Genomic DNA, 27,633 nt, shown 5'->3' on the forward strand with positions numbered 1-27,633 from the left:
GTTAGATGACAAATACCCACATACTCCAGTTCTGAAAGAAGTCATACAATAGAAAAAGAAATTGGGTTCTAGGAATACAACAATATTTTGAGTTCTTTATTTTCTCTGCTGCCTGTCTCTTACCACTGTGTGTGTTTTATTGCCTAGTTGAAGTGCTGACACAGCTACTTTTTCTCCTGTCTTCAAAACTGCTTATCAAAGCAGGAGTAGAAGAATTACATGTTAAATTGTATGCTTCCCCCCCTTTAAATTATAAAGTAGAGTAAAGCTAACCACTGAAATGAAATTAAACCTGATTGGCAGGTGGTTAATACTGCACACATGTGTGGGAAGCCCACTTCTGATGTTGGCTCTCCCTGGGTGTGTCTCCCACATGTCATGTCTAATTGTAAGAGAAAATGAAGATTAGCAGTTAAACGTCGAAGGATGCAGGTTTACCGTCACTGTTTTCCTGGGGGGTGCTGTCCACGGCTTGCCAACCTCCAAATCCAACAGGAAGATCGGGCCTCGTCATCCAGGCTTCATTCCAGCAGTGGTAGTTCCTTGCAAAACATCACTCCAGTGAGATTAAACTTCCCATCATATTCAATGCTCCAAATATTAAAAAGTGACCCAACATCTTGAGAATATGCCATCTACTAATTACAGCATTGGAATGGATTAAACTAAGTTGAGGACTCCCAGGGATACCCTGGTGTCTAGACTTGAGTTTGCCAGGCACATCCATTCCCATGAGTATACCTAGATGCACTCACATGGCTGGACCTTGCTCTTCTCCTGAAAACATTGACTTCAAGTCCCCCCAGGGAGAGTATAATCAGTGCATTAAACAGTTTTGATCTTAACCTTTCTCTGCTGCCCAATGGAACAGAACTTAACTACACACTAAAGAGGTAGAAAAGTTAATGGAAAACAAAATAGATGCATCTTTGAATTTCTTTAATATTTATGTATATTAGATTTATAAACTTGAAACAATTAAGCAAAAAAAAAAAAAAAAAAAAACAAACAGCTTGTGTTTATGGGTTTAGACCATTGCCATGAAAACTATAACATTAACTCCTAACTATAATTGTCTATAATTTGTGGAAAATCTCCATTTGTAGTTGAATAAGAAGAAATTATTGTTGGGGCAAGTATCTCTAAGGTGGGCAATGTACAAGCTGAGGGCCATACCAAACTTTTCACAACTTTGCATGTAACCCTGGAGGCAAGAGCATGGAATAAAGTGTCATCATGGTTTGTATTATTATGTCCTTGAAAAGACCTGCCATTATATGACAGTACAGAAACAAATGAGCACATTAACCTGTCCGCACCACAGCAAATATTTATATAGTAATAAGTTTAATGGTGCGCGAGGTAAGTTGAAGCAGCCTTTGTTTATAGCACCGGTGAATTTCAGATCTGTCATCCATCTCTTTCCTAAATGTCTTTCAACGTTAGTAAGTCGTGCTTATTCCCATCTCTCTCTGAGTGCAGCTCAACTTTGACTGGATCATTTCAGAAGTTCTTAATTAACTATGCACCTACTATCTGTCAGGCACCATGCTAGGCAATGGAGATTCAACAAAGACCAGAACACAGGTTTCTCCCATTAAGAGTCTCACGGTCTAGGAGGAACCACAGACATGTAAACCAGTTGTTCAAACATTTCATAAGTTTGCTGTGAGGCTTAAACAAGATAAAAAAGCACTCCCTGGCATGTGTGGTAAGTGCTCAAAAATGATAACTCTCAGATTTTTAAAAATAACTGATGTGATGCATGATACAATGGAAATTCTTCTGGGCTGTGATAGGTCTCAGTGGAAAGCTCTCAGGGCATAAGTGAAGGCTACACAGTAGAAGTGATACTTGAACTGAGTCATGAAGAGTAAGTGGGAGTTTATCAGGTTAACAGAAGAAGCAAGAACAAGCTGTGGAAGCATGAAGTAGCAAACACAGTGTGTCTGAGGCACTGCATGCTGTCGCCACGGCTGGAGGGTAGCTTGTTTTCATATATGTGGGTACGAGAGAAGAAGAGGGATGGCAGGTGAGGGATGGCATGTCACTGTGCCGGACATCATTCTAAAGCTTTTCTGCATATTAACACATCAGATGTTCTTAGCGCCCTATCAGAAGGGCACTGTTATTTATTATCCCCTGTTTACAAGGGAGGAAACTGAAGCATAGAGGGGTTGGTTCTTGCCTAAGGTCACACAGAACTCCAGGGTCTGTGCTCTTAAACACTGAGTAATGCTATAGGTAAGGATGAGGTTGTGAAATTATTTTATCCTGAATTAAATATTATTTGTGCTTTATTCTGGGAAAAGTTAAATTTGTAATTCTGTATTTGTGAAAGGTGTGTGAAGAGGCAATATGGGAAGTTGATTCCAGTTATCTCCCCTACCCTCACCATCAAATACTGCAATAGTTGCAATGGCTGAAAACTGTGTTCACTACAGAGGGGTTATCATGGTGGAGAGGGCGGGTGCCATCGGGAGATTCAACCGCTGGCTTGTGGAGGTATGAGGGAATTCGATGGCTGAGGAAGACTCCCATTTGCAGGGAGAATGATGGCTCCATTCACCAAGACGAAATGAAGGAGGAAGGGAAGAAGGTGTGTGTTGAGGGGGCAGTGTTGGGTGGGTGATAAGTTCATTTTGGACACGATAAGCTTGATTGCTTGTGGCAAATCCAGGAGATAAAAACCAGGAGGCATTTTTATATACACATGTGACACACGGTTTAATGAGGAGAAAGTCCCTGGGGTCTTTTACTGCTGATGGAGGACAGTGGAGGTAAGAGCCAGATAAGGAGATATGCTGTGTGTATTTCTCCCCCAAGAGTGATCTAGACCAGTGTTTTCCAACCGCTGGTCCATGGTCTGGTGCCAGCCAGCCAGAAACTTTGTGCTGGTCTGCAAATGACTTAACCACCTTGATGGTGTATGAAGATTACAGACCCAGTGATCTTAGTCAAGTTCCCTTATGCTCAGGATGACTGCCACTTATCAGCCTGGATCATTGATGAAAGTACTAATGAGGTTGTCTTAGATATCTTTGGAATTTCTAGGCTCATTGAAACAACCTTTTGCACCATGAAGAGCATTTACAAATCATGCACAATAGACAAAAATCCTGCCTGTAGTATTCAATGCATCGAACATGTAGAGTCTGGAAATTAAGCACCAGCTTCTACCGTGTTGCACTATTATGTGTGGGAAAATAAAACTTGATCATTCTGTGTTTCCATTTACAGCTGGCTAGGTCACGGGTCCTCAAGCGTAAAACAGTTGAAAACAATTGATTTAGCCCATGAAGGGAAGAAAGTAGAGCAATGGCTAGAAATGATGCAAAAGCCCAGCCCACTGGGACGCACAGGCAGTGGGTGAGGTGGGAAGCTCAGGACAAAGGCCAAGTCCCAGTGTAAATTGACTATTTTTACATTAGCAGAGGTTGTCATGCTTGTAGAGGAAAAACCAGTCAAGAAGCAGTGCAGATAAAGAGAATAAAGAGAAGTGGAGACAAAAGAGGCTCTAATATCAAGGAAGCAAGAAGTGAAGAGCAGCACCATGGACAGGTGTGGGGAGAGGCCTCGTCTGTGGCGAAGGGAGGGGCAGGTGCAGATCAGGGTCAGGATGTGGAGACCTTGGGGCAGGAACATGAGGTTGGTTCCCACTTCAGAGCCTCGATCTCTGCTCTGAAGCTGGAAGAAAGGTCACTGTATTAAACAATGACAGCTAGCCGCCCTTCAGAATGGTGACATTTGCACCACCAGGTGGAAAGATGTACAAAACACAGCAATGAAACATTTGCAATCCCAAATGGACACAGTCCTGCTTCCTACAATGTGTGGTGTTTACCAACTTTGGCTTTCACCAATATATCATCAACCTAGATTAACTGGCCCCAGAATCGCCTTATTTAAATTTAAATATCATGGGCAAGGTTAAGCTTTGGACAAGTTAAACAAACTGCATTTAATATCTCAGATAAAAACTTTTATTTGAGGATAATATTTTGTTTCAAATGACTAGGAGGTACGAAAAGCTTGCTTTTCCCTCATTATGATATTTAACTAGTTATTTGTGATCTCTTCCACTCTAACCTATGACTAAGGCCTCATCTATATATTTAGAGTGGAAGGGTTTGATAAGAGGGTCAGGAACTTGTAGGCAGTGAAAGAGATGGATACACTAACTATGAGCTACCACCTCGCATCCCAGGGGGCTGCCCACCTCACCTACTGCCTGTGCATCCCAGTGGGCTGGGCTTTCATCAGCATGGAAAGCCAATGGCTATGCTCTCAGAATGGCCATGAGCAGAGGGAGAGGATGCTACATTTGAAGTCATGGAGTTTTTTTTACCTGCCATGCTATTTTCTCTTCAGGAATGACCAGAGAAAATGTATTCAGGGCCATCCATGTCACAAGGGTTTCTTTTTGGCTGGATGTCAAGTATTTCTAGGTATACATACTTGTCTTTAATATTTCAAGTTCCCTATGAAAGAGGCTAATAATTACAGACATTTCTGAATTCTATTTACCTACTCTCTGGGTTAAGAAATCTACTTGCTTCCTGAGAGGTCATTTCTTATTTTATAGCTGTGAGCAGTTTCCCTTTAAAGTTAAAAGAAAAAGTTACAAACTTTCAAAGAGATCCACTTCCCTGTTTCCTCTAAAGTAGCAGTGTCAAAATTAAAACAAAGTCCCCATTTCACTGAGAGTTATTTAATCAAGTTGAAAATAACATTTTGGGGAGTAGATGAGGGATATGACAAGTGAAGAACACATTTTTCCTTATGGTATTTTCTGTGTGCTTCCTGCAATGACAGTTAATGATTTCTGGATTTCCTTTCAAGAATGCTAATAATTCAGCTGTTTCAGTGCAAAGGACCCAGAAAGTCTTCACCAAAGACAGAGCTTCACTAAAAAAACAGCACTATGCACTGCTTGGGGACCCTTGAAACAATGTCACAGCATTGAAACCAAAGTTTATCCTTTGATTCAGCAAACCCTTCTCCTTGAAATCTGCATATAGGAAATAATCCCTCAGATGCAATGGCAAGTGCATAAGGATGTTCATCTTTGTGTTATTTGTAAGAAGGAAAAGTGGGCAAAAGCCCAACTGTTCACTATGTGATTATTTGAAAATAGAATACTATTCAGCTATAAAAATGCAGATCTATATTTATTAAACCGAAAAGATATCTGTGGCATATTAATTCTTAAAATCACACTACAGAACACCATTTACAATGTACATGTCATTGTGCATGTAAATAAGTATGAAAGGCAGAATTTTAAATGGCCCTCACTCTTGTATAATTTTCTCCCCTTGAAATCTTTGAATAAGATGGGCTATATCACTCTTGCAATTATATTACTTTACATGGCAAAGAGGATTTTGCAGATGCAATGAAGATAATTAATCTGTTGACTTTGAGTTAATTAAAGTCTGACCTAATCATGTGAGTCCTTTGAATGTGGGTCTAGAGGTCAAAGACAGACAAGCCAGAGACTCAAAGCAGCAGAGACATTAGACTGCTGGTCTAGAAGAAGATAGCTGCTTATATGAGTTTTAAAGCTGCAAGGAACTCAGTTCTTCCAAGAACCTGAATGAGCCCTGAACATCAGTTGAGCAACAGTCCCACCTAACACTTTGGTTGCCATTATTTGAGACCCTGAGCAAAGGTCCCAGTTAACCTGTGGCCCGAACTTCCGACTCATAAATTTGTATTGTTTTAAGCTGCTGTTTTTGGTAATTTGTTATGCAGCAATAAAAAATGAATACAATATTCAAAGAGATATTTCTTTCCTGTTTTTTTTAACTGAGAAGAGGGGAGATAGAAAGTAAAACTCCTGCATGTGCCCAACCAGGATCCACCTGGCAAACCCTGTAGGGGCAATGCTCTGCCCATCTGCAACTGAGCTATTCTTAGCACCTGAGGCAGAGGCTAAATGGAGCCATCCTCAGCACCTGGGGGCCAACTCGCTCAAACCCATTGAGCCATAGCTGTGAGAGGGAGAAAGAGAGAAAGAGAGAGAGGGAGAGAGAAGGAGAGGGAGGGATGGAGAAGCAGATGGTCGCTTCTCCTGGGTGCCCTGACTCAGAACTGAACCTGGGACATCCACATGCCAGCCAATGTTCTACCACTTAACCAACCAGCCAGGACCCACTTAAAATTTTTTTCAAGCAATTCCATTTATTAAGTTTTTGTTCTATACTCCGCACCCTGTTACATGCTGGCAAAACAAACAAAAATAAGTTAAATCAGACATTGCTCCCTACTCTGGGGGCTGCATTCTGGTGGGGACAAGCCAAGAGATGGCCAGAGTTCTTTCACCCAGAATGATTAAATCTGACATCCTTCCCAGCAAAAGCACTCAGAATAACGCTTTCATTTAAGAGAGAAGCCTTTCATTGAAATACCTTTCATAACCCTAATAAGTGCCACCATCCCTTTCTTTTAAAATTGTTTCCATTTCCATTGTCATTGTAATATAACGAGGCAACTAAACCAACCTTCTCCAAGGTGAGGGCAAACAGAGACTTCATCTCTGCCCATCACAGTGAGCCTGTCCTCCCCCCTCAAGGAGACCTCATATCCATATTCACAGTGAACTGCAGCTGCATCCTGTGCAGGTGTCTTCATCAAAGTGTCCACAGTGATTCAGAGATGCCTTCCCCCAGACTCAGAGGTTCTGCATCAGTCAAAACCCATCAGCATGCTGGGGACAAGGGGCTTAAATTCCTCCTTCCAGGATATGTTACCTTGGGTTGGCCCACTGGGAATCTCATTTGCTACCCTGAGGTCCGATTACTCTGCCCAGCTGTGTCTGTCTGAGGGTCCTCGGCCACTCCCTGTCCTGAAGTGCTAAGAAGTTGACTCCTCCCTCCGTTGGCATCAACTCTGCAAAACTGCTGCCCCTTGTAAGGGGAGACACTCTGAGGGAAACTCCCATGCAGGGACCAGAAAGCAGGCAAATTAGCAGTCAGTCCTCGATGGTCTGTGTTGATACAGAAAGAAGAATGAGAGCATGGAATGCAACCCAGACCTCGCCTCTCCTGGCCAAGGATCGTGTTGGGCATGACACACTCTCACACGCATTCCTGTGCTCTCCTCTGAGCCCGCTGCTGGCTGGGCTCCTCTGTGGGCTTGCTGGGCCCAGCTGAGTCATAGAGAAGAGGACACCTCCTGATAAATGAACTCCCTGCAAAATCTGCACCATCAGAGCCTTGGTGAGGGGATGGTGGATGGTGGAGGCATAAGAGAGAGAAACCAAGAAATCATTCTCATGTTTTCTTTTGGGAAGACTGGGAAGAGGCAGGGCAAGGAGTGCAGGAGCCACCTGCAAACTGAGGGGAAGTTGAGAGGAGTTTGTTTAACTGGAGCCTGTGGAGGGAAGTGAGTCTGGGCGGTTGGGTGAGGCCAGTTGCTCCTGAGACCCCTGCAAGAGAATTCACTAGGCCATAAATCACCAGCCACACTGCCCTGCCCTCTCAGGGGTCAGCTGATGCCCTTCCAGTCCTCCCTGCATTTGCTTCAGCCTCTATTAGGCTTCTGCCCTGCCCAGCACCCTCTCTGCGGCTCTGGTGGTCCCGTTTCTAATCTCATTAGCAGGCACTGACTCAGCACTCCTTCTGGGCATCGTACTTTGCCTGGATTACCTCATTTGTCACAGCTTCTCCATCAGGAAATGGTCCCTATAGAGAATAGCCTCATTCTAGTGACAAGGAAACTGAAGCTCAGAGAGGTAAAACCATTTTCTCAAGGTCACATGAGTGACCCCCCAAGACAGAATTTGATGGGAAGATGTGGCTCAGGTGACCATGTACTGGTTAATGTGTTGGGGACAGTCCCCCACTGGCTCCTCAACCAAGGAAGGGCTCAGAAATACTTTTGTTTTTCTGGAACATCTGTAGCTTCTAGGGTCCACTAGTGGTTTTGCACTGGGGAGACATAAATTTCTGTTTTTGTTTTAAAATGACCCCAAAGGAACAGAAAGAGCAGAGTCACTGGAACACACTGGCCACTCCTCTTCTCCTGACTGCTTCAGTATGCTCAAGTTGATGGCGACATATTACCTCTAAGAGGTTCCAGCTGTGTGACTAATAATGAAGACAATCATAGCAGCTCACATTCATTAGGCACCTGTTATGCTTGGCTCTCTGCTGAGTAAATTAGAAAATTCTATTTCTACTTTTAAGGAGAAAAGAGAGGCACAGAGAGGTTGTGCCTTGCCCAAGGTCACCCAGCTGCTCAGTGGCAGAGTCAGGCCTTGGATGCAGACCTGACTGAGACCATTATCCCCTGTGGTCCACGGTCTGGTGTGCCCTGAGTAGGGTGACCATCAGCCACTCAAAGAGCCAGACGGTTGTCATTACATATTAGAAACCTACTCTGTGTGCACCAAGTGAGGGGAGGGAGGAGGAGGCTAGGGCAGTGGTCTGACCATGGAGCATGAGTGAGGGTACCAGATGGGGGAAGATTGTCCCAGGGCTATTTGGGGAAGGCAAAGAAGGAGCAAAAGGTGACAGGAACAGTGAAATAAATTGGAGCAGAAACCTGAGAGATGAAAGGGTTACCAAGAATGAGATCTATCAGCTTCACAATTTTCTATCAATTTTGTTTATGGCCTCTTGGGGTTATTTGTTGGGGTGCTTTGTGAGGATTTATGATGGGAGGCATTTGAATCAAGGAATAAGGAAGAATAATTTCGAACTGCAGTTGACTACAAAGGCAGTGTGTGTGTGTGTGTGTATGTGTGTATGAGTGTGTAGGAAGAGGCACACAGTACAGAATACTGAATAATTCTCCTTTTGTCATTTTTAGCTGTCACAACAGGCTTTTGAGGTGGCTATTTTGGTCTGTTTTCATCATTTCATATACATGCAGGGCTGCTATCCTGTATTTCGAAGGGCTTAAATGGTGCTTTAGATGGCTGTTCAGCTTACAGAGGTGAGGTTTGGTCTTGCCTGTGCTCTCTAGCTTACCATTGCTCAGCTCATTCTCTGCAAATGAACTGCACTGTTTCTTATTCACAGTAGCACTTTGCTCCTAGTTCAGCGATTTCCTTCTTTCAGCATTCTCAGAAGAGCATTTACGGGTACTGGCAAGTTAATGCCACTCTTACAACTGTGATCCGTCCCTGCGACACAGGGGATATAAGGCACTTCTAACTTTTAATTTCTCTTAAAATGAGCTTCTAACTTCCTACCACCCCCATTTGGATGCTTTTACAACTGATAGTGTCTTAAGCTTTATTGCTTCTGAAGAACCAGTGGAAGAGACACATTTGAGGCTTGGAAATTCCACCTGGTTCAATGCCGGGCCATTTCCTTCCATACGGACCTTTATAAGTGTCCTTTAAATTTGGGCTCTCAGGATTTTGTTTTAGACTGAGCGGATACCACAGGAAAAAGAAGTCTTTTGGGTTCTTTTTCTTTTTTTTTTCTTTTTTTTTCTTTTATTCATTTTTAGAGAGGAGAGGGAGAGACAGAGAGGAGAGACAAAGAGAGAGAAGGGGGGGAGGAGCTGGAAGCATCAACTCCCATATGTGCCTTGACCAGGCAAGCCCAGAGTTTCGAACCGGCGACCTCAGCATTTCCAGGTCGATGCTTTATCCTCTGCGCCACCACAGGTCAGGCCTCTTTTGGGTTCTTAAACTGCCTGTCGCTGGCTTGTGGTTCAGGGTGGTGAACTAGCCATGACTGGTGTTTGGTAACAATTTTAACATTGCCCTTATTGCCCATACCTCAGAATGATTGGTGAGGTCACAAACCAAGGAGAACCACATCTTTACACTCAAAGGTCAATTCTATTTTGCAAAGACAAAAATGGTTGTGGTTAAAGGTCAATTGGGTTTTATTCGCAGTTTACCAGATGTGTGACCTTGAGCAATCACTTTAACCTCTGTGGGCCTCAGTTTTATCACCTGTAAATGGAGATATTAATAAGTGCCCACCAATAAGAATTAGATATGATCATGCACATGCAGAAACTGGTACTAAGTAATGCTTAATAAAAGTCAGCTCTATGGCTCTCACAGTACTGATATTGACAGTGCTTAGCTCGCGCACCCCTGCCATTCACCATAAGTTTCATAAACTAAAGTAAAGAAGAGCTCGTACAGGTTCTAGTTACCAAAACAATGGCCTTTATCAGTGGTTGCTTTCATAATGGGATGACCAGTCATCATTACCTAGGAACCCAAGCTGCCTGTTGATTCACATTTCTCATTCATTAGGTAAAAACAATCTCTGACAATCAGATATTTCTGCCTGTGGTATTGAATAGTCCTTACTATAGAAGAGAAAGAAACAGTAGAACAAGTCTGTCATGTGGTAAATGTGTAAATGTCACTTTAATTTGATATCAGCAAATGCCCTTGTAAATCAAACTCACCACACTGAATCCTTAGTGAGTTTGGAGTTCACATTGCCATCTTCTTCCAGGAAGATATCCATTTGCAAATTGGCATCATTATCATGGGCTGAGAAATAATTGGTAACAACTCTTGCTGGTATTCCAAGGCATCGCAAAACTGCAGGAAAGAAGGACAGACCACAGCTAAACACATCACCAAAGCTTCATAAATACTGTACATAGGGAGCAACCCCTTCTCATAGGGACTTTCTTCTTTAACAGTGTCAGAAGTTTAGCCTGACTAGGCGGTGGTGCAGTGGATAGAGCGTCTGTCTGGGATGCCGAGGAACCAGGTTTGAAACCCTGAGGTTGCAGCTTGAGCTCACCAGCTTGAGTATGAGGTTATTGGCTTGAACAAGGGGTCACTGGCTCAGCTGAAGACTCTCAGGTAAGGCACATATGAGAAAACAATCAATGAACAACTAAGGTGCCACAACTGAGTTGGTGCTTCTCATCTCCCTTCCTTTCTGTCTGTCTGACTGTTTGTATTTCTCTCTCTTGCAAAAAATAAACAAGCAAACAAACAAAAAATGTCAAAAGTTCAGAAATATCAGAAGTAAAACCAATGAATTACCGAAGTAGTAATTAGTGAGAGTTTATTGTGCAGACACCAAAAATGACCGTTGCAAACCAGGAACACTCAAACAAAAACATGGAACGAGGCTCAAGGATACATTGTTATAAAGCAGCTTATACAGTGAGGAAGCAGTGACTGTTTATTCTTCACAGTAATTGGTTGCATTAGAATTTCCTTAAAAGATGGGGAATTTGTGAGTAGTTTCTCTATAATGAACTTAGGAAACAGGTCAAGTTCTGCCTGTGATTTCCGGAGGCATAGCCAGAAATGACCCAGGTCAAGTTAGCCTTGTAAAATAAGCTAGAGTAAGCTTTGTATAACCAAACCTTTTTTTTCTGCTCGGGGAACCTGCAAGGCTGGTCTCTGTTTCTTTTTTATTTTAACACAGACATGAAAAGCCCCATTTGCGCATGTTGTCCTCACATATCCCACCCCCGAGGGGGAGCTATGTATGGTCAGGCATCAGGCCTGCAGAGAGAACCCTGGCTGCCCCATCTTTCAGAAGTGCTGCTGGCCAGACAAAGCCACTGAAATAGAACTTGGGAACAGGGTTCCAGTTGTTTAGTTGCTAATCATACAATATTGTCAGAGTGGTATTATTTCAGTTCAGCTAAAGGGACTATGTTTCTGAGAATAAAAGAAAAAACCAGCTACGAGGATGTTATGAATTTACAAAGCAGGTCCTCAGTGCAGTTTGCTGTCCTGGCTGGAATTTGCTCTGTGACACAGGGTGGAAGGTGACACCAGATTCATTTTAATTGTTAGATAATAAATTACCAGGATGCATCTCTTGCCATACATACCTATTGATTAAACTTAATCCAACTGCCCTCCCTGGCTCCCAGAATGCCACACATCAGGGCTCATTGAAAATAATTCAGCTGACAATTTTAAGATTAATTACTTGGCTTGCCTTTTATTTTCTCAGAATAGTTTAACATTTTTAACCAAAGTCTATCCACCTCCTTCAATAGAACAACCTTGGAAGTCCAAACTGGAGTCTGGTCAGGTGAAGCTGCACACTGGGTATGAGGACCTTCTTCCCTCAAACTTCCTTCCTCAGATTTATTCTCACTGTACTTTCTCACATTGTGTTCTGCCTTTTCCTAGCTTACCATCAAAGCCTGGAGTAGATTATAGGAAAGGCATGCATGGATGGAAGGTGCTCACTATTTTATCTGGTTCTAAGCCTGAAGAACAATGGAACTGTAGACAGCATGAGGAGGCAGGGGGGCCTTTTCTGTTTTCCTGGAATTATTTCATAAGGGTGGCTGCCTCCATTGGGTACCTCTGCACAGTCTTGACTTGCAAACCACAAAGGAGGGGAACCACTATCTGGAAGCTCGATCTTCTCTCTAGAATTTCAGAGACCTGCCTTTCTAGGAGACAGATACTCTGACCTTGATTGCTCTCAGGAAATATACACATACTCTGTTAGTGCTTGGGTATGATTAAATGGCAAAGAAAATAATCTTATTCATTTTGATGACATGGAGGAGCAAAACACACAATACAAAACTCATGATTTCTTTTCACTGGGATCCCTGAGTGATTCTTAGACTGTCACAACTTTGAGCTGAAACTGATAGGCTCCGTAATCATTTATTTAAAAAAAAAAAGCCTCATCCCAGGTGCCAGCCTCCAACCTTTCCTTGATTTTTCTGGAAAAAAAAAAGCCACCCGAGTGAAACATTCCTTAGTAATGAGCAAGCAGAAAGAACAGTCCAATTTGATCTTACTGTTCTCTCCAAGACTGTAGAAATGGCATGTGAATGAAAATCATTACCAATGATGAAGACACACTGAAATAAATTATTTTTTAATAGACTCACTGAGTTAACAATAACATGGGGCTAGAAAGGCAAATGCCATTTCAAAAAACAATGCATGAGGCTGAAAAGAAGAATTCTGCTCCATTTGCTTTTTTCTCCCATGGAATGGATGTTGGGTAGATTAAAAGCCAGAAGGGATACCAGAAGTAAAGATTGTTCATTAAGTTCTAATCTCTAATTGTTCAGGGGCATTGAGACTCACATGCAAAAATGGAGAAGAAACACACACACACACACACACACACACACACACACACACACACACAAACAGAACAGGGATGAGACCACTTGCCACAGTTCTTTTTATAGCTAGGCTAAAAATTAAGATATATTTATAGAACCTTTAAGTGAAAAACAATTAGCAAATAAGCATATTTATAAAGCTTCTCAATAATAAATAAGCAGCACCCATCTTTTCTTACTATTCATTATTTTAAATTGATCTAATGTACCCTTTCTAACATATGGAGGGTTCCTAACAGAAAGTGCCGTATTCTTTCCCCCACGTCTTTATTTGGCGCCGGGGACCTCCATTTCTCTGGATGTGGAATGATGGATTATGTAGAAAATAGTCCATCATTTTTTTCTATAAAGATTCTGCAATCAAAGAGAAACTATGAGCATATTGGGCCCAGAACAATTTAATTATGCATTGACTACATCCCAGAATAGCCGCCCATAAATTCTATAAAGCCAAAAGGGATTGCTAGGTCTCTTTGCCAGGCTATAGATAAAATGTGAACTGATTTTTTTTTTACACTAAAAAAATATTACTCAGTTGGATACTTACATGTGTTAAAGACACCAGCAAAAACCCAGCACTGACCATATCGAACTGGATTCTGAGAACTCTGATATTCCAACAGAATGTCAATGCTTCCAGTCCAGGCTGATGGGGGGACACCATAGGCATAGACATTGTCCCAGGATCCAACAAGAACACCTTCGTCATCTTTGGAATTAACCTAAATGAGACCACAAGTGGAAAGAAGGAAGAAATATCATTTAGAAAAGTTTTCTCCACACTCTGACATTGAGCCAGATAAGGTTTTCAGTGCCCTCCATATGTCCTACATGATGAAAACAGTCCACTACTGTTTAATTCACTGTTATGTTGTCAAAGAAAGTGATGTGATAACTGAGCATGCAAGGGGAAGCCAAATAACTAGACTGCCTCCTAAATAGCATATTATTGTAGTCAGGTGTATTAAATAGCAGATAGGAAGATTTGTAATGTCTTCTCCATATGATTAGGAGAAGATACATGTAGGGTATTTGGTCTGATTGAAACAGTCCTGGAGAATAATGTCATAAAGAGAGGAAAGAGACCTGCACAAGAAGACAGCTCAAGCAGAGATTAAGTAGGGATATTGTCTTGGTGGAAGGAGAATTCAGAAATGACAGACAAATGACAAAGAATGTATAGGTTGAATGAAGGCCTGAATTCTCATGGTCTAAGGAAATTTGACTTAGAACAGGGGTCGGAAACCTATGGCTCACGAGCCAGATGTGGCTCTTTTGATGGCTGCATCTGGCTCGCAGACAAATCTTTAATAAAAAAAATAATAACGTTAAAAATATAAAACATTCTCATGTATTACAATCCATTCATTTCCTACCGCTCATGTTCATGGTTGCAGGTGGCTGGAGCCAATCACAGCTGTCCTCTGGGACAGCACCAAATTTTTATTGGATAATGCATAATGTATATGGGTCATTGTATGGCTCTCACAGAATTACATTTTAAAATATGTGGCGTTCATGGCTCTCTCAACCAAAAAGGTTCCTGACTTAGAATATAGAATGGCAGACTCTAATGAATGGAAAAGGTAGACAGATGCTGACATAGGAACAATTAAAAGTTAATAAATTAGATTCCCGTTGGTACCTTACAGATTTGTTTTTAAAAGTTGCATTAAAGAGCTATTTGTATTATTATTATTTAAGTTTAATGAGGTTTTATAGTTTTGTTAAAAGTTATTTCTGTTTCCATGAAGGACCTGGGGAATATTATAGTTTAAATACGGAGAAGATGTAAGCGAATAACGGTGATCTTGGATATTTGGGAAAACCTTCTTCACTTTCAGACCATAGTCATCTGGTAGCAGCAGACCACAAGCGCAGGAACACAACCTTTTGTATTTAGACAATAAAACAAAGGTTTTTTTTTTTCAGGGAGTGGGGCACTGTTAAATTTTATCTCTCTCGATGTAACTTTTTAAAATCATGTTTAAATATAGTCAGAGGAATAGCTAGGTGGTAGCTGTGGAAGTTTTTTTTTTGAAAAACTGGTGCTACATCAACAATGCTTTTATGTTGACGTGACACTAGTTTAGAGCAGTGCTCCCCAAAGTGTGGTCTGTGGACCAGGAGTAGTGGAATCCCCTGGAAGCTTGTTAGAAATGCAGAATCTCAGGCACCTTCCTGGACCTGCTCAAGCACAGTCTGCGTTTACAGAACCCCCAGGTTAGTTGTGTGCACATTAGTTTGAGAAATATAGGTGTAGACCAGTGGTAGTCAACCTGATCCCTACCGTCCACTAGTGGGCATTCCAACTTTCATGGTGGGCGATAGCAGAGCAACCAAAGTATAAATAAAAAGATAGATTTAACTATAGTAAGTTCTTTTATAAAGATTTATTCTGCCAAACTTAGCAAAAATCCAACATAAAGTACTTGGTAAGTGATTATTATTATATGCTTTAACTTGCTGTAACTCTGCTTTATAAATATTATAAAGTAAAGTTACTTCCCTACTTTATAAATCACCATTACTGTGGAACCAGTGGGCAGTTAGAAAATTTTACAACTAACAGAGATACAAAAGTGGGCAGTGGGTATAAAAAGGTTGACTACCCTTGGTGTAGACTATGCTGAGAAGATATTTGTAAGCAATACAAAACATGCGATTAAAGTAGGTGTGTTTGTATTATGAAAACCATAGAAGATAAATTATGGTGATTTTCATGTATTCCCTACCTTGGCTCAGCATCTGTACTTCCCAGAGCCTTCTCTTACGTTTGTTGAGTTTAGCTTTATAGGAGTCTATCTTTCCCAGTGGGTCATGAGTTAATTGAGAACAGAGATAAAAATTTCTTTCTGAGCTTGACCAGGCAGTGGTGCTGTGGATAGAGCGTCAGACTGGAATGTGGAGGACTCAGGTTCGAGACCCTGAGGTCGCCAGCTTGAGCGCAGGCTCATCTGGTTTGAGCAAAGCTCACCAGCTTGAGCCTAAGGTCACTGACTTGAACAAGGGGTCACTTGCTCTGCTGTAGCCCCCCAGTCAAGGCATGTATGAGAAAGCAACCAATGAACAACTAAAGAGCAACAATGAAAAATTGATGTTTCTCATCTCTCTCCCTTCCTGTCTTCCCTCTCTCTGACTCTCTCTGTCTTTGCCACACAAAAAAATAATTAATTAATTAATTTTAAAAAATCTTCCTTTCTGACGTATAGGCAAAGAGCAGGTGCTCAAGAGTTGTTGAATAATCACTGATATATTCAATAGGCATATAAGCATTATACAATTTGATAAGTATAAGACCTTCTCCCTGGGGAGGGATAGATAAGAAACCAATCAAATTTCAGGGAAAGGTCACTGGTATTAATACAGAAAGATGACAGGTAGAATGGGGGCTGAAAGGAAGGAGTAATCTGTTCTACCAGGCTGGAAGGTTTTGAAGAGCTGGGGACTACCAAAGGCCATTTATATAGTAGAAATAATTTGAATAAATGCTTTGTGTCATGAAATAACATGGCAAGTTCAGGGTCCTGCTATTATCAAGAAAGAAGGCAATATTGGATGAAATAGAAAATACTAGAAGAAAATAATTAAGAGGTACAAGAACCTTCTCCCCTAAATGACAAACCCTCCACTAAAATATAAAATTTATCCTAGCATTGAGTGGCATTTCCCAAAGAGAGTCCTTCTGGGCAGTCGCCATTCAGTTTGATTTAGACATTCTATTTTTCTCCTTTGACTTCAATTAATCAGGTTAAAGTGAAGGTAACTACCCAGTTAATTTGTTTAACATAGAAAAATGATAATTTTTTGGAGATTTCTGAAGGACATTGTTCAACAAATTGCAAACTCATGCCTTTAATGTAAACGTTGGCTTCATTCTGTAACACCAGGAAATGACTGAGGTGCAGCAGGGGTTAGCCAACCATTTTGGCTCTATTCATGATCAATATTTCTCTCTGCAGTTAAGATGATTGTTTAAAATTCTGCATCTATTATAATGAAGCCTGAAGAGTGCCTTGTAGACTGTGATGTGGTTTGGTCTTTGTGGATAGGTAGATTCAGCTTTAACTCATATTACCATTTCCTTATCCTTATCATTGAGAATTAGAATAGGGCATATAAATCTCAGAGATAAAACTTTCTAAATTATGGTTTAATAACTAATTTTCAAATAGATAGCCATCAATTAGGAGATATTTATAGCTTATGGTTGGACCCAATCAGCCAAGGGGAAGAGTAAGGAAAAAAAAGCTATTTCCTCTATAGACCTTTTCATTGTTAATGCTGAGCTGTTCCACTATTGGTAGATAAATCACAGCTCTCATTTATTAGCATTTGGCCAGATTAGCTACTGTTCTCTAATTAGGACATTGATTTCTGGGAGCCCAAATATTGAAACAAATAAGTCTTTAGTTACAAATGTAAAGAGTTAAAGTAATAACTTCCTCCCTAGACAACAAGATAGGTTTGGGTATTAAAGGGCATCATTTTTTTTCTCATGTTACAATGGACTTTTTCTTTTCTTTTTTTTTTTTTCTTTTCATTTTTCCGAAGCTGGGAACGGGGAGGCAGTCAGACAGACTCCCACATGCGCCCGACCGGATCCACCCGGCATGCCCACCAGGGGGCGATGTTCTGCCCCTCTGGGGCGTCGCTCTGTTGCATCCAGAGCCATTCTAGTGCCCGAGGCAGAGGCCACAGAGCCATCCCCAGCGCCCGGGCCATCTTTGCTCCAATGGAGCCTCGGCTGCGGGAGGGAAAGAGAGAGACACAGAGGAAGGAGAGGGGGAGGGGTGGAGAAGCAGATGGGCGCTTCTTCTGTGTGCCCTGGCCGGGAATCGAACCTGGGACTCCTGCACGCCAGGCTGATGCTCTACCACTGAGCCAACCGGCCAGGGCTGGACTTTTTCTTTTTTGACACCCTATCATGGACTCAGAGTTTGACCAGTAACAAAATAAAATGTCTTGGTCTTACATTACTGATGGTCGAGGAGACAATATGAGCCTAAGATTTTGAATGTACAGCATTATTAAACTTCATTAAGGTTTGCACTAAATTGTCATCCCATAATATCCACACCATTGGAAAAATGAAATACCACCCCCCCCCCCCACTCCCAAGTCATTGTCAGCAACTTCAGGTGCATGACATAATTCAATAAACTTCAAAATCTGGTTCCAAGAAAGGATGAGGATGATGGAGTGGAGCAGAAAGACAACATGGTTCAGCTCCTAATCCTAATCATCAGTGCTCCAGCAACCCTCTGTCCACTCAACACAATCCTGAAATTTATCATTTGTATTTCAAACTCTGGAAAGAGACACACTGAATTAAGGTGCAGATCTTCTTGTTATGACCAGAATAGTGGACACAACAGCCATGAAAAAATGGGAGAAAAAAGGTCTGTCTCTCTAAAGAGGTAGAGATTCTAGGACAGTGGGGAAATGATACAAAGCCTGAGAGTTATTCCTCCATGAAAATGAGATATACCTGCAACCAGGTGTAGTGGACTACAACGAGAAATTTAACAGATTTCTCAAAAGAAAGGGCAGATCCTATGTATTCTAACAGAGACTGTCATCTTTCCAGCTAAACTCCCTTCCCTGCTCTAGGCTACCTCACAGTTCTAAAGAGTAGATAGGATAAAACACACTGGCCTCAAACTGATATTCAGAGGAGACATCAAACTAATCTCAGATAGGGAAAAGTCAAGATGTTATCTACTCTGTATTAGAGAAAATAAAACACTTGGAAAGAGTTATGCAAGTGTGAACATGGATAAAAAGAAAAGAAACAGTGAAGAAAGAAGAAAAGGGGTAGGAGAGAGAGAATATTTTAAAACAGTACATACAAGAAAATAAAATTAAGGAACACAAAGAATTTTCTTATAATCCCTAAGGAGACCACAGACCTAAAGGAACAAAACGACCAAATTACACCATCATGGAACTAAAACAGTTACAAACTGTACAAAACAATAGATACCGCTAAATATATAAACAATGACTGATGAAAAGCTAAAGTAAGTAAAAAACATACTAATAAAAAATATTAAGAGTGGAAGTTATTTAGAGAGAAGCTAATAGTTATGGAAGACCATAAGGATAATTAGTATCCTGAAAACAGAGATCCCAACTAATGAAACTGAAGATATATTCATGACATAATATAAAGATATTTAACCAAATTGAAAAAAAATTTAAATTTATACATTGAAAGAGAAATCTGTGCTTCAGGGTAACTTGATAAAGAACGCTCATTGCCTGAGAACTTTAATTAATTAAGCTATTTGAACTTAAGGATAAAAAAATGATATAGACAGAAAATGCAAATTAGCAACAAAGGAGGAAATTAGGCTGCCTTCTGACTTCTCTATAGTAGCTAGAATTCAATGGCAAAACATAGTCAATCAAAACACAGTCAACAGTCCTGAGAGAAAGAAACGTTGATGTAAAAATGTTAAGCAGAGCTAAGATGTTCTGCAAGGATAAAGGCAACCGGCACACATTTGAAATACGGAGGACCTCAGGAAATATAGTCTCCATCAACCAAACTACTTAAAAAGTGATATCAAGATGATTAAGGACTGAATCAAATAAACAACCTAGAAACAGAGACTCTGAGGTAAAAAATCCAGTGTTGAGAAAATCCATACAATTATAAAAATATTTGGGAATTATAGTAGTATTAGAATGAATATGACTTATAAAACTTGATAATGTATATATAAACAGTAATAATCCTAAGAAAAATTAGGCATGAAAGAAGAAAGAAAGAATGGAAGTGCTAATGTTTTAACATGTTGATCTCTCTTAGTTAATTGACACCATCTAAAATTAAAATATAATTAAAATGTAATTATTTTCTTCCCTTAATGTTTTGATAAATTTTTAATAACCCTAGAGGGATCTGTTAAAAAATAATATTTCTGGTAGAAAAGAAACATTTGCTTAAAGTTAATTTCTTTTATGACAATTCAGTTTTCCTCTTCTATGAAAATAAAATTTAATAAAATTAAATAAAAATTAAAATTCAACATAATTTGAATACAATTAAATATAGTATTTTAAATTAAATAGCACACACTGTTTGGCATAAATACAAACAAACCAACCAATAGAACACAATTGAGGACACAGAAATTGACCCCACAAATATAGTTAAACTAATTCTGACAAAGTTGTAAAGGTGATTTCAGGGACAAAGAATAATCTTTTCAACAAATGCTGCTAGAACATTGGATATTCATACACAAACATGAACTTTGATTCATATGTTATACCATTGACACAAATTATCTGAAAATAAACCATAGACCTAAATTTAAAACCTAAAACTATAAAATTTCTAGAAGAAAACAGGAAAATATTTTGTATCCTTTAGTTAATCAAGCATTCCTTAGATATAATACCAAAAGAATGGTATAATGACCCATGAAGAATATATTTATAAATTTAATTTCATCAAATTAAGATCTTTTGCTCTTTGAAAGATACTATTAAGAGAATGAAAAGATAAGTTCAGAGTGGGCATAAATACTTATAAATCACATATATGATAAAGGTCTTATAACCAGAATATTGAAACTCAATAATAAGAAAATGAACAAAATTGAAAAACATGGGCAAAACCTTTGAATAGATACTACATCAAAGAAGATACATGGATGACAAAGAACACAACAAAAGATATTCATCATTATTAGTCAAAAGAAAATGAAAATTAAAACTCCTATGAGATAACACTGTACACTTTTTAGAAAGTCTAAAATTAAAAAGACTGATCATATCAAATGTTGGGGAAGATGTGAACACCTGGAAATCTCATACATCCCTGGTGGGAATGGAAAATGGTACAACCACTTTGGCAGTTCCTTAAAAATTAAGTCTACACTGACCATATGACTTGGCCATCCCAGTCCGAGGTACTTATCTAAGAGAAATAAAAGCTATGTCTATACAAAGATTTGTATACGACCAGTCTTAGCTTTATTTTAAAAACTGGAAACAGCTCGATGTCCAACAACAAGTAAATGGATAAACAAATTGTGGTTTACCTATACAATGTAACACTCCTCATTAATTAGGTGGGGTGAGCTACTGATGCACACGATCACACAGATGGATCCCCGAAGGAGATGAAGGAGCATGAAAGAAGCCAGATGAAAACCAGTATATACTGCATGATTTCATTCATATAAAATTCTAAAATATTAAATCAACATTTAATGACAGAAAGCAGAACATGGCGGACAAAACAAGGAGTCATCGAAGGGAGAAATTACAAAGGAAACTCTGAGCATGCTTATTACTTTCATCTTGGTGATGGTTTCATGAGTGCATCAAAGTAATCAGATGGTACATTTTAATTTGTACATTTTGTTGTATGACAAAAATATCTATATAAAACCATAAAAAGTATGTATAATACTTTAAAGTTAACATTATAGTATAATACCATTTATCATTTAAAATTATATTTATCTATTTAATATAAAATATAAAATCTAGTTGGTATGATGTACATCAAATAAATAATGATTATTTCTCGGTGGTGAAATTTGGGGTGATTTTTTTTAGAGAAGAACATTTTTAACTTGCATTTAAATTTTTTTCTGAAGTGTTCAAATTTATTTTAGAGAGCATTGTTATTATACTAAAAAGATATTATTATTATTTTACCAAAAATAAAAATAATCTTTCATAAATAAAGACTGAAAGCAGATATGCCAAGATACTAATTGTAAACAATTCTTGCAGTGGAAATATATATAATAATTATTTTCTTATTTATACTTTAAAAATGTTTAGAATTTCCCTGAATATTTATCCTAGAGAGAATACTTAACATTTTTTTTGTGTTCCAAGAGAGCAGGCTGTCTCCCTGAAGTCAAGGCTTAGGTCTGTAGGGGTGATTAAACTGCATTTGTTCAAATCTGAGGAGGAACAGAGGCAATGTTCTTCGAGGGCTGACAAGGGAGGCCGACCGTTCAGGAGGTGGACTGTAAGGGACTGCGGGATTATGGGAAACTCAGTTAGAAATGCGGTGCTTTTGGGTGAGAGGTACTTTAAATGGGATAGCTGTGGGAGGACTAGCCTGTCCTTGGTTCTGAAGTGGAGCTGCCTGACCTTAGGGCCTGGCACTGGAATTATACTGAGTAGCCCTCACCCTAAGGTCACAATTAGCCCTGGGTCTCTGTACATTTCAAAGGACAGAGATGGCCATCATGTGTGACCAATACTAGACTTCTTTTCAATTTTGGTCATAAAGGAATTGAGCAGATTTTAACTTGATACTGAAAAAGAAACAGAAAAAAAGAAACGTGACATTTCTTGATTCTCTAATTTCCTATAGCACATACATTTACATTTTGCATAATTACTATTCTTCCTGCTTCTTTTTAAAAGTAAAGGTATTTTTTCTTATCCTATGTGCATATTTTATACGATTAGAATAGAATGACTTCTCTCTGTTATAAATCTGTATTCTGTTAAATTTCACTATTAAGAGTTATGTCTCATAAAGGTTAGAATTTCTGTAACACTTCTAGAATGCAGTTTTATACTTAATCCTGTCTGTAATAGTTTCTCAAAGACTGTTGGATATACATTTTGGATAATATGAATTAGCTTCAAATGTGGAGAATAGACTTTAGAAAGGGGAAGGGTTATTCCTTGAATAAGATTCTGTTCAGGTTTAGTGAACCACAAGCCCCTAATTACAGTCTGGTGGTGATCAACCTTTTTTTTTTTTTAATTGAATTTATTTGGATGACACTAGTGAATGTAATTATACAAGTTTCAGGTGCCCAGTTCTACAACACATCTCTCTACACTGTACTGTGAGTTCACCCCTGCCAAGTCAATCTTAATTGTAGGTGAAAGTTATACAGATGTCAGATTGTGCTCATGACACTCTAGAGTTCTATAAAGAACCTCAGTAGTCACTGTTTTAGGGGTGGGAAAGGAAGGCACCAAGTGGTGGAGATGGTGGGGGTTTCAGGAACCATCTCTCTTCAATAATAATTGAAGGAAAAAGCTCTGCTTTTCTATATTTTTAGGTTCATTTGTTTGTTTAAAAACCTAGTTCTAAAAAGTAAAATTTGAAAACCCATTGGGCTGGAAATTTGGAGATATGTTTCTTATGTTTGTCATTTTTCAAATGGGAATAGGAAGGAGGATAAACTGAAGATGAAGTACTCCTAGACAAGTTATTCCATGGGCTGCCTCACAGCAAGCACAACGAGAAAGAACTAGGGTAGCAAGAATTCTTTTCCTTCTTTTCCTGGATCCTCATCTATGGTATTTTTTGGACTCTTGTAACACACATTAACAAAAAAAAAAAAAAAAAAAGAAAGCCATCTGAAATCTCCTTGGCTTTTTGTAATGGTGTCTTTTCTCTTTTTTCTTTTTGAATTGTATTTTAAGAGTATGTTTGATTTTTAAAGAAATTGCCAAACTGTCTTCCAAAACAGTTGTACCATTTTTATTCTTTCTTTTAAAATTTTGAAATTAAATTTAATGGAGTGACATTGATCAATAAAAATACATAGGTTTCAGGTGAACATTTCTATAGCATTTGAACTGTTGATTGCATTGTGTGCCCATAGGGGTGGTCTTAACAACAAGTTGTTTTCTAACTCAGTGCTATTGGAAGTGTTATTGTTTTCCTGAAAAGCCCTTCCATACTCAAACCCTTCTTTACCTGATGCATCCGTGCTGATTTTTTTTTTTTTTTTTTTTGTATTTTTCTGAAGCTGGAAATGGGGAGAGACAGTCAGACAGACTCCTGCATGAGCCCGACGGGGATCCACCCGGCACGCCCACCAGGGGCGAGGCTCTGCCCCCCGGGGGGGGGGTGCTCTGCCCCTCCAGGGCGTCTGCGGCGACCAGAGCCACTCTAGCGCCTGGGGCAGAGGCCAAGGAGCTATCCCCAGCGCCTGGGCCATCTTGGCTCCAATGGAGCCTTGGCTGCGGGAGGGGAAGAGAGAGACAGAGAGGAAGGAGGGGGGGGGGAAGCAAATGGGCGCTTCTCCTATGTGCCCTGGCTGGGAATCGAACCCCAGTCCCCCGCACACCAGGTCGACGCTCTACCGCTGAGCCAACCGGCCAGGGCCCGTACTGATTTTTGAAAGCTCAGATAGTTTCATTCTGGAAATCTTTACCTATCTCTTAGATCTGGATGTCTTTTCTCTGTGCTCACATTGTATTCTTTGCTTAATAATATCCTCTTGTTTATTATGTTGCTTTCTGTCATTAATCGATCAGTTTTATTCCCATGGCCAGATGCATATTCATAAAAGGAAGGTACCATGCTGTTTGGACTTGTATTCCCAGTACTAGCATAGAGTGGGCAGTAAATAAGTTTCGCTGAATGAATGAATATGGTCTCAGTGGAAGGTGGGTACATACCACCTTTTAATATTTTTTTTACTAGATTAAGACAAATGGGTTAATCAGAATGCCAACAGCCTGACCTGTGGTGGCGCAGTGGATCAAGTGTCGACCTGGAACGTTTAGGTCGCTGGTTCAAAACCCTGGGCTTGCCTGGTTAAGGCACATATGGGAGTTGATGCTTCCTGCTCCTCCTCCCTTCTCTCTCTCTCTCTCTCTCTCTCTCTCTCTCCTCTAAATGAATAAATAAAAATAATTTAAAAAAAGAATGCCAACAGACATTCTGTTGAAACTGACAACTTCTTTCTAAACGTTATGTAGAAATAAATGCAAGAGATCTAAAATAACTAAAACAATATTGAAAAAGAAGAACCAAGTTGATGAATTAAATAATTTGAAGACTTGTTATAACACTATAGTAATTGAGACAATATGGTATAGAAGAATAGATAAACAGAACAACAAAACAGAATAGAGACAGAAATAGATCGATACTTTTATGCTAATTTGATTTTCAACCAAGTCACCAAAGCAATTCAATGGGGAGAAAATGGCAGTCTTTGCAACAAATTAGTGTCCAACAGTTTGCTTTTTTTGAAAAAATGCTGCTAGAACAAATGCATAAACTGGCAGGAAAAATAAAACCTTGACCCCTACCTCATCCCACATGGGATGATAATTCAAGATGGATCACAGACCTAAATGTAAAAGCTCAAATTATAAAGCTTCAAAAAATATGTAAGAGAATATCTTCACGGCCTTGTGGAAATAAGGTATTTCCTAGATAGTATTCTTTAAATTTTTTAAAACTGAATTTCATAAAATTAAAAAACTTGTTCCTTAAAATACAATATTAAAAATATTTGATAGCAAGCCATATTGCAGGAGAAAATATCTTCACTACACATCTGACAAAGGACTTATAGTAAGAATACAGAGAAAGCAAACACAACTCAATAATAAAAAGACAATCCAATAACAAAATGGGAAAAGACTTGAAATTATACCACACCATAAAGAATATGTGATTGGTCAATATATGCATGAAAAGGTGCTCAGTATCATTAGCCAGCAGAGAAATGTAAATTAAAATCCCAATGAGATAACACTGTACACCCATTAGAATGGTTAAACTTAAGAAAGCTGGCCCTGGCCGGTTGGCTCAGCGGTAGAGCGTCGGCCTGGCGTGCAAGGGACCCGGGTTCGATTCCCGGCCAGGGCACATAGGAGAAGCGCCCATTTGCTTCCCCCCCCCCCTTCCTCTCTGTCTCTCTCTTCCCCTCCCGCAGCCAAGGCTCCATTGGAGCCAAGATGGCCCGGGCGCTGGGGATGGCTCCTTGGCCTCTGCCCCAGGCGCTAGAGTGGCTCTGGTCGCGGCAGAGCGACGCCCCAGGAGGGCAGAGCATCGCCCCCTGGTGGGAAGAGCATCGCCCCTGGTGGGCGTGCTGGCTGGATCCCGGTCGGACGCATGTGGGAGTCTGTCTGACTGTCTCTCCCTGTTTCCAGCTTCAAGAAAAAGAAGAAAAAAAAAAAAAAAAAAAAAAAGAAAGCTGAAAACACCAAGAACTGGAAAAACTGGAACTCTCATGATTTTCTGCCAGAAAGGTAAAATGGTCCAATCACTTCAGAACACTGTCAGATTCTTATAAAGATAAACATATGCATACCCTATGATTTAGACACGTTACCTTTAGCTACTTACCTCAGAGATAGTAAAACGTATATACACAAAAAATACTTGTACAATAATGTTTATAGTAGCACCAAACTGAAAATATCTCAAATGTCCATTAGCATATGAACAGACATAATTTGTGATACAGAATACAATAAAACATGTCTTAGCAATAAAAAAAAAACAAATTAGACATGCAACAACTGATTGCATAAAAGAAGCCAGACCCAATAGCACATACTGTATGCATCCAGTTTTTTGAAGTTTAAGACAAGCACATCTAATCTATTGCAAGAAAACAGAACAGTGGTTGCCTCCCAGGATGTGTACTGATTAGGCAGGGAGGACATGGTAATGTTTAAATTTTGCTTGGGTGGTAATTACCCTAACTAAAACTAGCTGAATCTAGCATTTATTATGCATACATTTCACTGTATGTAATTTTACTTCAAAAAAAGCATGAATTGGTCCTAGCCAGTTTGCTCAGTCTGTTAGAGTGTCATTGTAAAGAGCCAAGGTTGCAGGTTGGATCCCTAGTCAGGACACAGATGCGAAGCAGCTAATGAATACACAACTAAATGGAAGAATAAAAAATAAATGCTTCTCTCTCTCTCACTCTCTCTTTCTGTATTCCTTCCTCCCTCTGTCTCTCTAAAATCAATTAAGTCAATCAATACATTTACAAAAAAAACATGAATTAACCCTCACATACATTGTGAAGCATACAATCACTGTTAGCATGTCCTTTGGTGTATACATTGAACAGGAGCTCTGGCAGGGTTGAGTGATTAGATTCATTTTTCATGAAAACCATTACAACTAGCACTTATTAACCTTGTATTCCTCAGTGACTGAGAATTCTTATTTGGCCAAAACAGATTTTACTAATTAACCATCAAGAGAGAAATAACCAAATGCGGATCCAGAGAGAGAGAGCAAGATTTTTTTTTATTTCTATACCACTGTTGCATGGTGTAGGGCTGGTATAAAATAGGTCTCCAAAATTTTTTGTAAGAAAGGAATGGATAGATGGGGGGGGGGGGGGAAAGCAGACTAAGAACAGGAAAGGAAGGTTTTCAGGGAGGAGAAAGGGAAGGGAAGAGGGTGAGAAGGGGACCCAAGGTGCGTAAATCTGTGAGGGCATATCCTGAAAGGCTGTGCTGGCCTTGCTGCATTTCTGTCTGTCTGTCCTGGGGTTGTGTGTGCCCAGGAGATTAGAACAGCCTGACTGCACAGCCTAGGGAGTGCGCAAAGCATCCCTATGTTTCAGAAATAGCCCATGCAATTACAAAATAGATGCAGCATCGAAACCTCATTCCAGGAAGCAATTCAGGGAAAGCAGACGTTTAGATTGACTATGATTATCACATTCGAGGGATGGCTTGTAATAAATGTCTGTTTTTCTCCAAAAATATGGGAGAGCAGGCAAAAAAAAATGTAACCTTAATTATTGAGAAACCAAGCTGTTTACCCACAAATGGAAACTTCATTACATTGCTGGC

At 39.8% G+C, this 27,633-nt stretch overlaps 1 protein-coding gene across 2 annotated transcripts in view; it reads right to left on the bottom strand.

The window, feature by feature from the left end:
- Window positions 1–27,633, bottom strand: part of F13A1 (coagulation factor XIII A chain) — a 177,765-nt gene that overhangs the window by 41,766 nt on the left and 108,366 nt on the right. For both annotated transcript variants that reach the window (XM_066376973.1, XM_066376972.1), the window contains 3 exons: window positions 13,610–13,784; window positions 10,390–10,528; window positions 439–542 (listed from right to left, as the gene is read on the bottom strand). In XM_066376973.1, the coding sequence (XP_066233070.1) occupies window positions 439–542; window positions 10,390–10,528; window positions 13,610–13,784 (418 nt within the window). The remainder of the gene's footprint in view (window positions 1–438; window positions 543–10,389; window positions 10,529–13,609; window positions 13,785–27,633) is intronic.

This window comes from Saccopteryx leptura, chromosome 3, assembly GCF_036850995.1.
Source record: "Saccopteryx leptura isolate mSacLep1 chromosome 3, mSacLep1_pri_phased_curated, whole genome shotgun sequence".
NCBI classification, from domain to species: domain Eukaryota; kingdom Metazoa; phylum Chordata; class Mammalia; order Chiroptera; family Emballonuridae; genus Saccopteryx; species Saccopteryx leptura.